Raw genomic sequence first — 17,056 nt, 5'->3', positions numbered from 1 at the left:
ATTCCTCAAAGTAAAACTTTGGAAACTAGTGTTAAAGAAACAATTACAATTCTTGCTCTCACTGCAGACAGTGAGAAGTGGGAAAGAGACAAGTCACTGTGGCATGGATCCTGCAAACACTGGATCCATGGGCAATTTTGCTCATATGAGCAAAGTCATCCACACGCTTCAGAGTCTGCAGGATTGGAGCCTACATTAGTATTTCAAGCATTTGTTTTCATACCAGGCACATGATGCGACAGCAAGTTGGCTCTTGGCAGAGGCTCGTTCATGTCAGACTTTGTCTCATTCCTCTGTTCTTCAGATGAAGTTTTAGGTCCTAAATGTGATGGTTTGCTCCTGATGAAGTTTGCTTGTTGCTTCATTGACCCCTAATTACATTGGGGGAAAAAAGCAGGTCGAAATGTTTTAAATAATTCAGCGAAAATGAACAGTGGGAATTTAAAAGAACATGAGCAACACAGGAGAGAAAAACACGCTCCTGCATAACCATGGAAAAGTCTTGTCACACACTTGTTCCATTTATTTCACTCAAGTTATCACCAGTTCATAAAGCTTTAACATTTTGAGATTTGTTTCCAGGACGCTAATTTTGCAATTTAAAAAAGTGCCTCTGTATTTTGTCTTATTTACAGCAATGATTGCAGAAGGTTGTTATTTTCACTGCAAATTTACTCTCGGCCATATGCATCCCTCTGCTAATGTGAATAGGGAGAAGTCACGCCTGGCAGAAAATGGTTTCTGGTGCACACTGCAGGAGTTGTGGCTTTACCATAGGTTTCCCTTTCTTCTCCCCAACTCCATGAGTTGAGAACTCTGTGGTGGTGGAGGCAGCTAGGGATGGGATTAGATGTTCTTTGAGGCACAATTTCCTTCAGATCCTCATGGATTTCCTTAAGGAAGGCAATGCTGACCACGTCAGCATATTCTCCCTTGGGTTCCCCTACTGTCTGGTGAAACTCCCCCGTGGTGGGAATCCATGGTAGTATGTTTCTGGAAGGAACCCTGTTACCATGTGTGACAGAGATAACAGGAGCAGTGCAGTGGCATTGAGCTTCATGCCCTATGGTCAGCAGGATCTTGGGGTACCTACAGGCTAGAAGGATCGTGTCCCTTAGCTGTTGTATGGAACCAGTCCACATGGTGCAATCTGCAGGATACAATGCAACTTGAAATCAGGAGATTTCTGGCCTTTAAGAAGGAATTTCTCAATAGGGGATGATTTGACCCACTATGTTTTAAGTGTAGTGAACGTGTACAAACATTATTATGGTTTATAATCTCATCTGGACACATCATTAGGGAACATTTCTTGTTAATCACACTGCCGTTATTTATCGTTTGTCATCCTGTAGAGAGGCCTATTTTAAAATTTTAGAATACAATACACTAACCTCAAAGCTTATGCTCAAATAAATCTGTTAGTCTCTAAGGTGCCACAAGTACTCCTTTTCTTTTTACTTTCTATCAGGAGAGCTTCATGTAAGGAATTATTTAACATGAATTTTCTAAGAGGCAATGCTAGCTAATATCCAGTGTCACCATCACATGTAAGTCTGATTTATCACAGTACAAAGAGCCAAAATCTAGAGCATAAGAACATATATAAAAACATAAGAATGGCCACACTGGGTCAGACCAATGGTCCATCTAGCCCAGTATCCTGTCTGCTGACAGTGGCCAATGCCAGGTGCTTCAGAGGGCATGAACAGAACAGGTAATCATCAAGTGATTCATCCCCTGTCGCCCATTCCCAGCTTCTGGTAAACAGAGGGTAGGGACACCATCCCTGCCCATCATGGCTAATAGCCATAAATGGACCTATCCTCCATGAACTGATCTATTTCTTTTTGAACCCTGTTATAGACTTGGCCTTCACAAGATCTTGGTATTGTCACTGAGTTTCAAACAGAAAAGTTATTTTTACCTTATTTAATTTCTCCAGACCCTGAAAATTGTTGACTAGGCAGTTTTGAAACCAAGTTGCTCTGTCAGGCTTAAATCACTGAGAAGATTTTGGATTACTATGAAATATGTGTGTGTGTGTGTGGGGGGGGGGGGTTAAATACACACAAAAAGAACAGATTCCCTCAGTAGGGATTGCACAATTTAGCACATCAGTCAATTTACTTCAGTGTATATATACACAAAGCTAGGCCTGATCCTGCCAGCATTTAAGCAGATGAGTAATTTTACACTCAAGGAGCAATCCCACAACCACTCACATATGTAAAATTATTCATGAGAGTAGTCATGGGACTATGCATGTGCACAAGTGTTTGCAGGATCAGAGCCTTTGCAATTAAGTATCAATAATAATTAGATTTTACACAATTATTTAATAGCAAGTGATCCAAACCAAGAATACAACAGCAATTTTACACAAAAGCATTAAACAAGTTTTCCTGTAAGCACCTCCATTCTTTCCGTCTCCTTATTTTGTTTTTCTGTATCTGACTTAATGTCTTGAGCCACAAGTTTCTCTTCTTTAGTAGGCTCCAGCTCTTGTTGCATGCCCCTTTGCTTCTGTCTTGCTATAGTAATCCAGGCTGGTGTGGACTGGCTGTCAGTTCCTCCTGGAGAGTCTGCTGTAATCACTGGGGAAGGCACAGCCTTCTCTGTTGACAGAAACATTTGGAAACAAGGTTATTTGAAAGTAAACCTTAATTCATTTTAGCTCCTCCACTTTCTCATTTCAGATTTGTTATTACAGAAAATGTGATTAAAGAACATTTTATTTTGACCCCTTGAGGAGTTTTGATATTACTGTTTCTTATTCACTTTGCTAAATTACAATTTTATTTGTAAGTGATGCTCCTGTATCTTTGTATCTTTTGTATCTTTGACCGTGTCACTCCTGTCATAGGAGCGATATAAAGCAGCACCAGTCAAATTACATCAACACTGCAACTGTCAATTGCAAACTGACAACAGTTGACCACTCTTGTTCTTGCTCTCTCTCTCCTAAATACCAAGGCAATGCTTCCATCGCACTGAAGAAGAGAGAAATGTTAAAATGGAAAGCCACAACAATGAATGCATCAGGCCAGTTTCACTGCTGGGGTAAGTGAATGAGTGGAAATTCCATTGACTTAAATAGCTGCACCCACTTACACCAGGGGTGAATTTGGTCCATCAAGCAGAAATAGCGCTTACTCCTAACTAAACAACAAGTTAATCTCACAGTGCTTAAAAGGTACAAGAAAAGTAACACTAACCCTAAAACACTAACTACCTGTGGGCCTGCTCTCTACACAGAAAGTCAATGGAAGTCTTGCCATTGATGTTGATGGCAGCAGGATCAAGTCTTAAAGTATCAGGCACTTGTGTATCACTAGTAACTGAAAAATCAATACTGTCAGAGAGTGCCATTTCAGACTGGTGTATGAAATACAGGAACAACATTTACAGACGAAATCCTAACTTCTGCAGTCTCTGGTACTAACGTCTGGGATTCTTGGGAGCAGTCAGGCAGTCCTGTAGGACTTGTCTTCACTAGAAAATTAGGTTGTGTTAGAACACAACCTTGCAGACATATTAACTAATGTGATGCTCAACTTGCTGTTGCAGTGAGTGTTACAGGGACCATTGTGTTTTACATAGTTTTTTCTGGACATGAGTAAATTCTACTGGAACCAAAGGCTTAAGCACAATCACTGGACAGGATGTTTACTATGACTTGTCTTCACTGCCTGCAAAGTCATGTTTAACACTGTATAAGTTAACACAACTCCTCAGGGTAGTATTCTAACGCTACCCAGTTTTCAATTAAGACAAGCATGACAAAAGAGAGACAGTATGTGGGGGGGAAAAAAATCAGACAGTAAATTGTCAGAAGAGTCACCCCACTGGTGTCAGCACTGTAGACTGGTCTACATTAAAAAGTTAGGTTGACCCAGCTACCTCACTCAGGGATGTGAAAAATCCACCCCTCTGAGTGATGTAGTTAAGCTGACCTAACCCATTGGTTCTTTTAGGATAAACTTTTGCAGGCTGACACCAAGTGTGTGCCAGAAGCACTCCTGGTTGTTAGAAAGGGAAGAGCAAAGCCTGAGTAATATTACCTCCTGCCAAGGACCCACCCAGCCCCTGCTCATGGCCCTCAGCTGATTCTGCTGATGAACATGGTCTCTTGATTGCCTGAAGATTCCAGGAGGCACAGACTTAAACTCTGCAACAGGCCTGGATACCCAGCTGCTCCATAGCATTCCATGGTTGCAGCTGTAGTTCTGGTCCTGTTCTCTGCTCTCCCTTGCTCCTAGCCCTTTCTCCAGACTGCTTCTGGTGCCCGATTCCTGCTCCCAGTTCCCATTCCTGGCTCCTGTCCCTGCTCCTACTCTGGTTGATACTTCAGCTCCGACCTTTGATTCCTGAGTTTTGACTCTTGCTCGCTCCCTGGACTTGGCATTCAGTTTCTGAACACGGCTCTGGCCCTTGGCTCCTGGTTTCTGGCTCCGGCTCACTCCCCAGGTTCAATAACTTGGCTCCTGACTCAGGGTTCTAGGCATGGCTGTCCCTGTTTCAACCATTAGGCAGTCCTCGTGCCCTGACCACTAGGCAAGGCTGTCCATAGCTGGGCATTACACCTCCCGGAAGAGGTGAAAGTAGATGATTGGTCTTGGACAGGAATGAAGAAAAGGGCAATTCTTAAAAAAAAATTGTCATCACTGTCTAAAATAAGAAAGAAAAGATGAAAACACAGAGCTGCAGAACTGTTACTCTCTCTTCTCACAGAAACCTCAGCAGCCAGGAAAAATATTGTCAGAAGTTGTCATTCTCTGGTGTACAGCGCACAGGGACTCCAAGGGAGTGAAGGAATAATCCAGACAACAAGGATGAGGTGTCTCACCCGGGGGCTTGTTAAGAGAAACTACCTGAAGGCAGCTGATCACTAAGGGACATGAGTCAACCGGGTGCCCAGACACCCTTACTCAGATAGCTCTGAGGGTGGAAGCTCAGATCTGAGGGATTCTGACAGAAAAGCAATTTTAAACAAAAGCCAGAATGCCAGAATGCAAGCAGGAGGTAATGGTAACGGCTTTGGAGTGACACCAAGAAAAATATTTCCCATGGTCTCCAACCAACAGTGGTGGTACTTGAACTCTTAAGATAGAGTGTCAGCTATTTGAGAGGGAAAAGCTCTCGTGCACAAGGATTAATCTCTCCAACTCCAGGCCAGCAGTAGTACACTGTAACAGGAAGTTCTGCGGAGAGAACTGCAATATGGCTCAGATCATTGCTTAGGTGACTGGATTCCCCTGCAAAATTAGACTCCTCCCACAAGAAAATACTGCAGGTGCCTGTTTATTCAAATAATGCAGCACTGGTTGCTTTTCTGCCCAGGATAGCACTGGTTTCACTATGCAGGACTCCCTGAAAGCTAACAGTGCTTGCCTCATGAGCCCCCATGTTCTAATACATTCTTTTCTCCCAAAATGACCGTTTCCGCTGAATCATCCTGCGTCCCACAGAGCCCCACAGCCCAGATGACTGGTATCTGTAACCACTACTGTGGTTTTGACAGAAAGATTCCTTTTAACAGGCAGTTTGCCACCAACCACCAAGTGAGGAAGATTTCACAGGGAAGTTTAGCAGAGCAAAACGTGTCTAATGCTTCTTAAGCATAAGTGCTAGAGAGGTTTAGAAACCGCTGGGTAACTTGGGACAGTGCTACTACAACTGGAACCAGATGATTCTCTCACTGATTCTCACCACTCTCTAGAGATGAAAGCCCAGATTCACAAACAGACTGCATAATTTTTAGGTGCCTAGAAAAATCACTGGAATCAACAAAGCCTGAGTTAGGTACCCAGGCTCCCTATACAACAAATAGGGAGAGAGAGGTGCCTAAGAATGGGATCCACAAAAGCCAGAATGCTAGGTGGCTCCCTGCCAAAGCGAGCCAGCAGCAGATGCCAATGAGAAGGTGTATCCTAAGCCCCACTCCTCTTTGGGACTTGAATGCCTAAACTCAGGGTGGAGGGAGGCACCTATCTCTGCTTGGAATCCATAGCTGTGAACCTTCTCCTGGAGTCAGGTGTCTACGATTTTTTGTTTTGCAAGAAACACCAGACAAGGAGGAGAAAGAGGTAATGGTGGCACCTTCCTAATATCTTTTAGCCCAGTGATAAGAGCACTTGCCTGGGATATGGGAGACCTGGGTTCAGTTCTGAAGTGTTTCTCTCAGTCTCTCTGGTTGAAGCTGTTCCACTTTGTATAAACGCTTACATCATCATTGAAGCAGCCAAAGCAGGGGCATTTGGGCACTCAGAGACCTTTCTACAGACCTGACTGGACGTTCTCTGCCCTTTGCTGACTGGCTCCAACCCTCTCCCTCCCTCCCAGTCACGTCACACCTGCCACTCTTACTCTCTTCTCTACTGCTCTGCCCCCCTCATCCCCTTCTATGTCCCCTTTCCCTTTTGCTCACCCTCTCCAACTAAACTAAACTAAACTAAAAAAAATAAAAATAAAAAAAAACCCATGGCACTAACATGCTGTTTGCTGCCACCACATTGTTCACTCTGCTTTCACACCTTTCCCCACCCTGTGTCTGTCTTGTCTGTTTTGACTATAAACTCTTTAGGGCAGGGAGTGTCTACTTCTCTGTGTTGGTATGGTGCCTAGCACAATGGAGCCTGTTCTTGGCTGGCCCTTAGGCACTACCATCAGAAACATGATTAATAATAACAATTAACGTCTGGGGTTGCCCAGATAAGACACATTTACCAGCACTTGGAGGGGAACCATCCATTCCCCCACCCCACCCCCATCCCGTAATAAGTTGAGGTCGCCCCTGTGGTAATGGACAAGGTGGCAAGTTTAATCCTAAATCACTTATTCATATAACCTTACATCCAAACTAAAGTCTCCATCTGTTTCTTCAGCATTTCCTGGTAGCTGTCCATCCATCAACTTACACTCAATATGGCAAAAACTGAGCTCTTAATCTTTTCACCCAAGCCCTCTCCCTTCCCCTACTTCAGTAATTATGCACACTGCCACCATCCTCCCTCACCACCCTCCTGCTCACTCAGGTGTATAAACTGAGCAGCTGTCTTTCTAGACACATATGACTAAGCCACGTATCAAACCTACTGCTCCCTCCTCTAGAGTGTCTCTAAGATCAGCGCCTTTCCTCTCTGTCCACACACCTAAAACATTAATTTAGGCCCTCATCTCACTCTGCACTACTGTATCCTCCTTCTTTATGGCCTTGACAAATGCCATCTTAAATCCATTCAAAGTTCTGCTACAAAGATCATTCCTGGCTCATCGCTTTAACCATGTCTCACACACACACACCCCTTTGTGTCCCTCTACTGACTCCCACTGCATCAAACAAAAATGACTTGCCTTCACTTTGAAGATCCTCATGGCTTGCCTCTGATCTAACATCTCTTATAGGATATTGAGCATTTGACATCTCCTTCCATGCTGCCAGTGATGCCAGAATTCCCACTTTTGTACTTTCTCCTGGACTGTCTCTTATGGGCGCTAGAAACTCTCTGTAAAAACCACAAAGTTACCTTATTGTCCTTCTTCAACTGCCCTCAAAACTCACCTCTGAAGTGATACTTCAAAACAATCTACAATGACTAGACAGCTGACATGTTGTGATCACTGCTTATTGTGCTAAACATAATAGTCTCGTTGTTACCTTGTTCTCCTGTTAGTTTGTCTGTAAGCATCTACTGTCTCTCATCGTATATACTTGGACCATGTTTTTTTGCTATTAGTGTAGACAGTGCCTAGCACAATAGTAATGCATTGGTGTCTTTGGGTGTGTAATGGGGCGGTACCCACCTCTCATGAGCACCCTCTTCTAGTTGGGTGTGTCTGCAATTGTTTAGTTTATGTCAGTGGTTTCTCGGGTGGTTTTTCAGTGACTCAGCACTCCAGCCAAGTCACACACACTGTATGTGGGACAGAACAAACCCCTTCCAGGGTATATAGTCTTTACCTTGTCCTGGCCCTAGTATGGTGCTGTAGCCCCAGGGTTTCCTCCCTGAAGTCACAGTCTTCTTGTGGCCCTCCCTGGGCTCAGTCCTTACTCAGTCCCAGCAGCCAGCCAGGAGCTCCTTCACAGCTCCCCTGGTCCCTGCCAGCAGACTGTCTTAGGCTCCTTTCTGGGACAGGGTGTGGCCTCTGGGTCTAGTCTGCCCCATCACAGGATGTTACCATAATAATAATGTTTATAAATAAATAGGAGAAGATGACATCAAGCAGTTATGTTCTTCTTATAACACTTCTTCAAGGTTGAAAAACTCAGCATCCCTGTCAGCCATGTTAGGGGGGCAGCTATCATCTCAAAAGATGGGAAGAGAGCACTCTCGTACTAATGGCAAGCAGCTTTTTGTAATTATTTTCAAAGAAATTATCTGAATCTGTATGGACCTGACCCTGGATGGCAAAGTTGTGACAGTTGCATTCTTAGGAGCCATAGCTGATCTGTTTATCCTTTGGGAAGGAGGCTGTTTTAAGGAACCAGTCTGTACATTTGCTTTTGTGATAGTCTTTGCTATGACAGAAGCCAAGTCTGGCAGGAAAGAGAGAGGTAGAACAGTACTGTCAACTCAGAAAGGAGACCTAGCCAGTGCAGGATTTACTACCGCTTCTACAAACAAGTTTGGCAGAGCTACTGCAGGCAGCATAACAAGTGTGTCAGATTATTTATTATATCTGTTTCCCAAAGGCTTCCGTGAAGGATGGAGGCCCCATTGGAGGGGGGGATGGCTAGACAGGCTACACACATAATAAAAGAGTCTCTGTCCCAAACAGCTTACAGTCTATGCAAGTGATAAAAGACAACGGGTGAATACAACAAAGAATGGAAGCTGGGGGAAGGGAGGATAAGGTAGCAGTCTAAAGAGTATTTGAGACTCTTCTTTAAAAGTGTGGGGTTCTGAGGGGCAGTGGAGGCCCAGTAGCCATGGCATGCAGTGGCTATCCACAAAATAAATATTTCACTCACCTTTTTCCTCAGTTCATTGGCCTTCTGATTCACCTTGAATAACACTTTTCTTTCTTATCTCTTTCAGTCATTGGGCTATCAATGTGCTTTTATGACTTGCGATGTGGCAAGTCAAAGGATTGGGGAATAGAGATAGTCACGGTGGAACCAAGAGTCCTTGGTAGTAATTTTTTTTAAATTAAGGCCAAGTTACAGTAAAACTTGGTATCAAGTCTTAAGCACAATTCAGTTGTTGTTTCTGCTTATTACTCACAGGAAGAACACACAAAAGTTCCAAGACTTGTGCATTCTACTTTTTAGAGAGACATGGTGTCCAGTGGGCAGGATACAGGATTGGAAATCAGAAGATGTGGTTTTTTTCCTAGATCTTCTATGGGTTGTCTGACATTGGGCATACCATGAAACCTCCCTGTGTCTTGGTTTCCCCATCTGTAAAATAGGGCTAAAGATACCCACCTTTGGACTACACTTTGAGATCTATGGATTAAAAACATTATATTAATGCTAAGTACTATTCTTTGCTTGTTGCTTCACTGGGTAGAAAAAAATCATTTAAGATATTTAAAAATAATTAGTTATTGAATAACTTTGTCAAGTAATAAAGGGTACTGGGCGATGATTCAGAATCATATTCAGTCATTCAGAATATGTTCACACTCATGGCTGCATCTTTTATTTGTTTCTTTAAAACTAATTTGACATAAGGGGTTTTGAAAGAACTATGGGATTTCCTTCCTCCTCTTGAATGAAGTTTGCCCTCATTTTGGAAATAAGTGTCAATAAATGGAAAAGTACTGCCAGCCACATGTATATTGAGGTGAGAATCCCTTAATTCTGCTAGTGCTTTACAAGAGCACACTTAGAAAAGGGCATGTTATCTGCCGAATTTGCAGGTCTTCGTCTGCTTTCAAACTTTTCTCAAACAGAATTTCTCTTCCTTCTTCAAGACTATGGGCCTGATCTGGCAAAGGGAGTTTTACCTGCATAAAGACTGCAGGATCAGACTGTATACCATTATGTGAAGGTTATTCTTTAATATATTTATCTCTAGTTATTTGAACAATAAGATTAAACCTGTAGAACTAATCTTGAGATAAAAAAGGAACTTTTGTTGTTGACATATTTACTAGGTGAGCGTGGGTGATTTTGCACATTCGTAAGAGATGGAAAAAGAGAATGATTAAATAATCATTGGCCACTGTTATCCATCTGCAGTCCTATATCACTTGCCATATATTTGAAAATTATTTTCTCTAACACTAAAAGTAACTGAAGCTGTAAGGCTTAATTTTTCAGAGGTAGCCTCAGATATTACTCCATTTTTGTGTCCACAAATATTTGCAGGCACAAAAAATTACAGATGTATTTTATAGCACTAAGATGTCTAAGTATCTGAAAATGAGGTGCTTACATATCGAAGGGCTGTAAAATAGGTCTATAATAATTCATCACCACAACATCATGCAGGTACAAAGTCAGACTAAATTTGAGGCCTTTTTGAAAGTCATGACCTTAATATGCAAGCAAAGTCATGTATTCCAAGCATATTTTTAAAAGCAAATATTTTCAGAACGAATGCAAATTTTTTTGGGGGGGAGGGAGAGGGGGCGACCAGGATCATTGTTTTATAACATACTGTTTGTGGATGCATATTTCATTCCATGTTACTTTATCTTTGTTCATTCGTAAATAAGCAAATTACTTTAAGACAGGCTTTATAAGGTATATAACATTTAGGATATCTCAGCCTACATATTTTCCCTTTGTTTTTTAACATACCATGTGTTTCTCTCAGTGTACACACCTTATGCTTTCATATCAGACTAAGCATCTCCGAAAGGTTTTGCTAAGCAGCTCTGATATCTTTTTCCCCCCCTCTAAGCGGCTGTGCAACATGAGCTGTAAATTTTGGTTGGATCCATAATAGATCCTCCAAGAGAGTTTATTACAGAGAAAACTGCTACCTCTACATCAAAAAGTCTATTGCTTTCTTGGAAAACAGCCCTATCAAAAAATTGTATGAGACAACTAGAAACAACTTCTTTTGAAGAGAAGTAAGCTTCCTACATATATTGCTTTAATGCAATCCTGGTTAGATATAAAAAAAAGTCTTTTTTATGCAGAAAGACAGAGAGAAGTACTTTTCTTGTAATTTCAAAGCCTGGATTTTCTGGACAATATATTCTTTCACTCTCCTTCCTTGAATTCCTTTCCAGAATGTCAGTCCTACTACAATTTCTCAACACAAAAGTCAATTACTTTTATTTTTATAACTTTTCAGTGGCTCCAAAAGGCACACACAATGTTCTCCTACAGCGATGGGTTGTTTTTAAGGTTTGTACACAGTCATTTATCCTAAGGCCATGTCTACACTACCCGCTGGATCGGCGGGTAGTGATCGATTTATCTTGTCTAGTATAGATGCGATAAATCGATTCCCGATTGCTCTGCCATCAACTCCGAAACTCCACCACTGCAAGAGGAGGAAGCAGAGTCGACGGGGGAGCAGTGGCCATCAATCCTGTGCCGAGAGGACGTGAAGTAAATGATTCTAAGTCTATCTAAGATATGTTGACTTCAGCTACGCTATTCTCGTAGCTGAAGTTGTGTATCTTAGATTGATCCCCACCCCCAGTGTAGACCAGGCCTAAGAGACAAAAGGGAATACATGGTATATTTATATCATGCCATCGATTCTACAAGCCATTCCCTTGTCACTTTACAAATGATGGCCCAGATCTTGCAAATATTGAGGGATGTGCATAACTTCCCTCATGCGAGTTTAGATTTTAAAGACCTGTTGGGTTAATACTCACGCGAGGAAAGTGATATACATGCTTAAGTGTTTTTGCAAGCTTGTGTGAGGTCATAGGCCACTAACAAGGCCTATGAGGCAAAAAGACATCCTTTAAAAAGTGGAAGATAAATCCTAATGAGGAAAATAGAAAAGAGCATAAACTCTGGCAAATGAAGTGTAAAGATATAATCAGAAAGACAAAAAAAGAATTTGAAGAACAGCTAGCCAAAGACTCCAAAATTTTTTTTTTAATTCATCAGAAGCAGAAAGCCTGCTAAACAACCAGTGGGGTCACTGGACGATCGAGATGCTAAAGGAGCACTCAAAGACTATAAGGCCATTGCGAAGAAACTAAATTAATTCTTTGCATCGGTCTTCACTGTTGAGGACGTGAGGGAGATTCCCAAACCTGAGCCATTCTTTTTGGGTGACAGATCTGAGGAAGTGTCCCAAATTGAGGTGTCATTAAAGGAGGTTTTGGAACAAACTGATAAACTAAACAGTAATAAGTCTCCAGGACCTGATGGTATTCACCCAAGAGTTCTGAAGGAATTCAAATGTGAAAATGCAGGACTACTAACTGTGATCTGTAACCTATCATTTAAATCAGCTTCTGTACCAAATGACTGGAGGATAGCTAATGTGATGCCAATTTTTAAAAAGGTGACCCTGGCAACTGCAAGCCAATAAGCCTCACTTCAGTACCGGGCAAATTGGTTGAAACAATCATAAAGAACAAAATTGTCAGACACATAGGTGAACATAATTTGTTGGGAAACAGTCAACATAGTTTTTGTAAAGGGAAATCATACCTCATCAATTTACTAGAATTCTTTGAGGAGGTCAACAAGCATGCGGACAAAGGAGATCCAGTGGATATAGTGTATTTAGATTTTCAGAAAGCCTTTGACAAGGTCCCTCATCAAAGGCTCTTAAGCAAAATAAGCAGTGATGGGATAAGAGGGAAGGTTCTCTCATAGATTGGTAACTGGTTAAAAGATAGGAAACAAAGGGTAGGAATAAATAGTTAGTTTTCAGAATGGAAAGAGGAAAATAGTGGTGTTCCCCAGGGATCTGTACTGGGCCCAGTCCTATTTAACATATTCATAAATGATCTGGAAAAAGAGGTAAACAGTGAGGTGGCAAAATTTGCAGATGATACAAAACTACTCAAGATAGTTAACTCCCAGGCAGACTGTGAAGAGCTGTCAACCTCTGGAACTCCACTGTCAACCTCTGGAACTCCTTGCCAGAGGGCATTGTGAAGGCCAATACTATAACAGGATTCAAAAGAGAGCTAGATAGATTCATGGAAGATAGGTCCATCAATGGCTATTAGCCAGGATGGGCAGGAATGGTGTCCCTAGCCTCCGTTTGCCAGAAGCTGGGATTGGGTGACAGGGCGTGGATCACTTGATGATAACCGGTCCGATCATTCCCTTTGGGGCACCTGCAATTGGCCACTGTCAGAGGACAGGATACTGGGCTTGATGGACCTTTGGTCTGATCCAGTATGGCCGTTCTTATGTGTGTGTGGAACTCCATTAATGGGAGTTTTGTGTGATGTGCCTGCAGTATTGGGTCTCCTATGGATAAATTAAAAAAAATTCACTGAAATGAAGCTGGTTCAGGGTCTGAGGATGGCAACCGAGACACTGAACACTCCACAGTGCCAAAGAAGGAAACAGCACATTTAAAACAAATCACATATTTGAGGTAACACATTTGCAATCTTTTACTCCTGGGGGAATTCTGCACCACTGCGCAATGCAGAATTTTGCAGAAATTAATGTTGTGCGCACATAATTTCCTTTCTCCCACAGAAATGGGCTGCAGTGCTTCTGGCCGCCACTAGGGGCTGCTGGACCTGGCAGAGCCAGTATCTGGGCAAGGGGGAGCTCCGCAGTTGGGCCACGGGTGGGGGGAAAGGGTGCGGGTGTCTGGGTGAAAGGGTGTGGGTATATGGGCAAGGGGGGGCCCACAGCTGGGCTTTGCAGGGAAGGAGGTTTGGGTGTATTGGCTGTGGGGGCACTGTGGCTGGGTTCGGGGTGAGGGAAGGGTTGTGGGTGTCTGGCTCCCAGGCTGGGCTCAGGGGGTGGAGGGAAGGGGCCAGAGAAACGGGAACTGGGTTGTCATAGGGGTTTCTTTAACTCTGTATTCCTGGGAGAATTTGCGTGTCTCTGTATTGTTACAGACATACTTGCTGACAGGTATTTTGAAATAAATGATCAAAATAATTGAAACTGGCGTGATTATGTAGGGTTATTATGACAAATAAAATTTGCAGAATTTTAAAATATTGTGTGCAGAATTTTTAATTTTTTAAAATTTAAAATTCAGGAGCAGCAAGCGTTCTGAAAACTTGACTTATATATCATTTGAACGTTTTACACCATGTTTAATCTTATTTCTGGAGATTACATGATTTCCTTGTGTATTAGCACCATGAGCTCAATTCTGAAAAACTCCCATTGACTTAAGTGGAAGAAGGAACAGGCTGTGTGTGAATTATTGCTGTTTTTCCATAAATAGGGACTTTCTGATCTGTTATAAGGTGTTTCAACATTTTAGCTGTTTGGAGGGCGTTTATTTTTATTGCTACCTGCAACAGTCAATTCATCTCCATGGAAATAGAATCATAGCGTGTAAGGCCAGAAGGGACCAATGAATCATCCAGTTGGATCCCATGTACATCTCAGGCCACCATCTGCACTGCACAGTAAACCTTACATCCAAAATTAGACTGAAGTATTACAGTCCACAGGAGACTAGACTATTAGGTGCACAGGGAGAACAGGAAGGACTGAGGTGCACCAGTCTCGAAGGCCCCCGCGTTGACAAGGAAATGATTGTGAGATATAACCAGATAATCCCAGCACGTGACCTGCGCCCACATACTGCAGATGAAGACGAAAAAAACCCGAAGGTCATTGCCATGCATTCTGATGTGGGAGAAAATTCCTTCCCGACCCCACATATGGTGACCAGTTAGACTTTGAGCATGTGAGCAAGAACCAGCCAATGAAACACCTGAGAGATTACTTCCTACTGCAAAGAAAAGAAATGTCACAACAAACGTAATTATCGTATATACTCGTTCATAAGCCGCATCTTTTTTAGTAAAAAAGGGAAGATTCAGAGAAGGGGGTCGGCTTATGAACGGGTATAGAGAGGGAGGGGTGGGACACAGCTCCTCCCCCCAACAGAGGGAGCAAGGAGAAGCAGCACAGCCAGCAGAGCCAGAAGGGAAGAGGAGGGGTCAGAGTCTCTCTGCTTCTGGCCACACTGCCCAGCCCGCCGAAGCAGCCTGTGGTGAGGCCAGAGACATCCTCCCTGGCCCTCCCCAGATAAGGTGGGAATTATAAGGTGAGCTTACGAATGGGTCATAAAATTTTTCCATTTTTACTTATCCATCTTGGTCGGCTTATAAATGAACCGGCTTATGATTGAGTATATACGGTAATCTTTGGATTTAGCCTCCCTTAAGATGAAGATATAAACAAAAAGTTTATTTACATTTGATTCATTTCATGTGAGATAAAAGAAGTAGTTTATTTTTTCTCTAAGTGTGGTTGGCGGGTGATAGAAAAGGTGTTAAGATGTTAAAAATAGTTAGAGATCCTAAATGAGAGTCGAATGGAAAACACATCCTGACTTAAAAATGACAAGCCAGTAGATTTTAAACCCAAATATTTCAAAATCTCTTTGCCCTGGCTGCCAAAATCAACTCAGGAATCTGTGTTCCCTTTGCAATAACTGATGTCATCACAGTAGAGAACTTGGATTCTCAACTCTGATTTGACTCTGGCAGAGGAAAGCAGAACCTTGAACTCAGGTCTTGGAAAGTAAGTGAAGATGGGTGAAGATGGCTGACGGATTTTCAACTACGTATTTTCAAAATGTATTGGTAATCTTTAAGTCAACATGTATGTTATGTTTGGCATTCAGGCACTGGGAGTGCAGAGCCGAACGGCATCTCTAGGAGGGAGAGAGGAATTCTGCCTGTGGATGATACAGCCTGATCCCAACCCTGTACACCTCCCCTGCTCTGTTGGCCAATATGCATGAGAAGAGTATAGCCCTTTCTCTTCCTCTGCCCCCCTCTTTTGGGGTGCATAGTGACTGTGGGTGCACCGACGGTGCAGTGCCTAGACACAGGGACTTCCATTGTTTCTATTTCTGAGATGGGGAGCACAATGGGCAGCAGAAGTCTGCTTGTGCCATCCTCACATGTGCATTCACACAAGGGCTAATTACGGTTTTTGCTACCGTGACCCACTGGTTAGTGTGTGTCACTTGTCCCACTCTGTATCTGATCCACAGAGGATGTGAATCTGCTATAGCCCCAAGCCATGGAGCTTGGCTCTTTAGCTCAAGCTGTAAAGACTCACGCTTTTAGCCCTGGAGGTCCCCAGGGCCAGCCAAGACGACAGCAATCACACTATTTTAAAACATTTCCTGTTCAATTTAAAGGCACACAGCCACCAAGCCATCCCCAACTATCTCCACAGGCCTTTCTAGTAGCCTTGACTGCTGGTTGTGTTTGGGTGTGGAGTCAGCATGCCACCAACCTTACCAAACACTTTAATACCGGTTCTCCAGGTAACTGGAAAAATCTAGAGATTAAATTGAATGGAAGGGACCAAGCTGCTGTTGCGAACACTGAACATAGCAATCTTACCCTCTCCAAACTGCTATACACGAAACGTGAACTGCACCTCATCATAATAACGATACAGTTTGTTTCCCTATTCAGCATAATTAGACCAGCACTCTTTTCCCACCCAGCAGCGTCTCATCTTTTGAAAGGTCTAATAAACTTAAAGGATAGAAGTGGCCTGTTGCCAGAACTAGCAGAGGTTTGGATGCAATGCAGTGTCAAGTGGGAAAGAGCAGAGCTGATGGCCTTGCATACTTGGGAACAGATTGTGTCCATCTAGCCACACATTCCTTTGAAGAGCTATGTTCTGGAGGGGTTTGATAGCAGCTCTTTGAGTTGTCTCTGCCACTGGCTAAGGAGAATGATGAATTTGCATGTACTCCTAGGTTGGTGAGAATAGAGGGCAGGCCTTTTTTACAGTATAAAATAACTGAAGACTATGTCATCAGTTTGCAGTACTGGTCAGCACACTACTCCATCAATTAATTTGTTCTCACTGGTTATCACAGGGGCCAGAGCTCAGCCATGCCTTATAAGCTGTGAACAGCATTGGTGGCTGATGCAGTAGTGAACCGCCCCAGAAGCTTCTCAGGGCATTAGGGGAGCACACCTGCTGCTACACCTC

At 42.9% G+C, this 17,056-nt stretch overlaps 1 protein-coding gene across 6 annotated transcripts in view; it reads right to left on the bottom strand.

Annotated features, from left to right (window-relative positions):
* TSGA10 (testis specific 10) overlaps nt 1–17,056 on the bottom strand; it is a 203,583-nt gene that overhangs the window by 4,724 nt on the left and 181,803 nt on the right. For all 6 annotated transcript variants that reach the window (XM_073352435.1, XM_073352444.1, XM_073352479.1 and 3 more), the window contains 2 exons: nt 2,416–2,618; nt 224–371 (listed from right to left, as the gene is read on the bottom strand). In XM_073352435.1, coding sequence (XP_073208536.1) covers nt 224–371; nt 2,416–2,618 — 351 coding nt within the window. The remainder of the gene's footprint in view (nt 1–223; nt 372–2,415; nt 2,619–17,056) is intronic.

The sequence above is a fragment of the Lepidochelys kempii genome, chromosome 1, assembly GCF_965140265.1.
Source record: "Lepidochelys kempii isolate rLepKem1 chromosome 1, rLepKem1.hap2, whole genome shotgun sequence".
Lineage (NCBI taxonomy): Eukaryota > Metazoa > Chordata > Testudines > Cheloniidae > Lepidochelys > Lepidochelys kempii.
The sequence above is the reverse complement of the archived record's forward strand: the minus strand, read 5'-3'. Positions and strand labels throughout refer to the sequence as shown.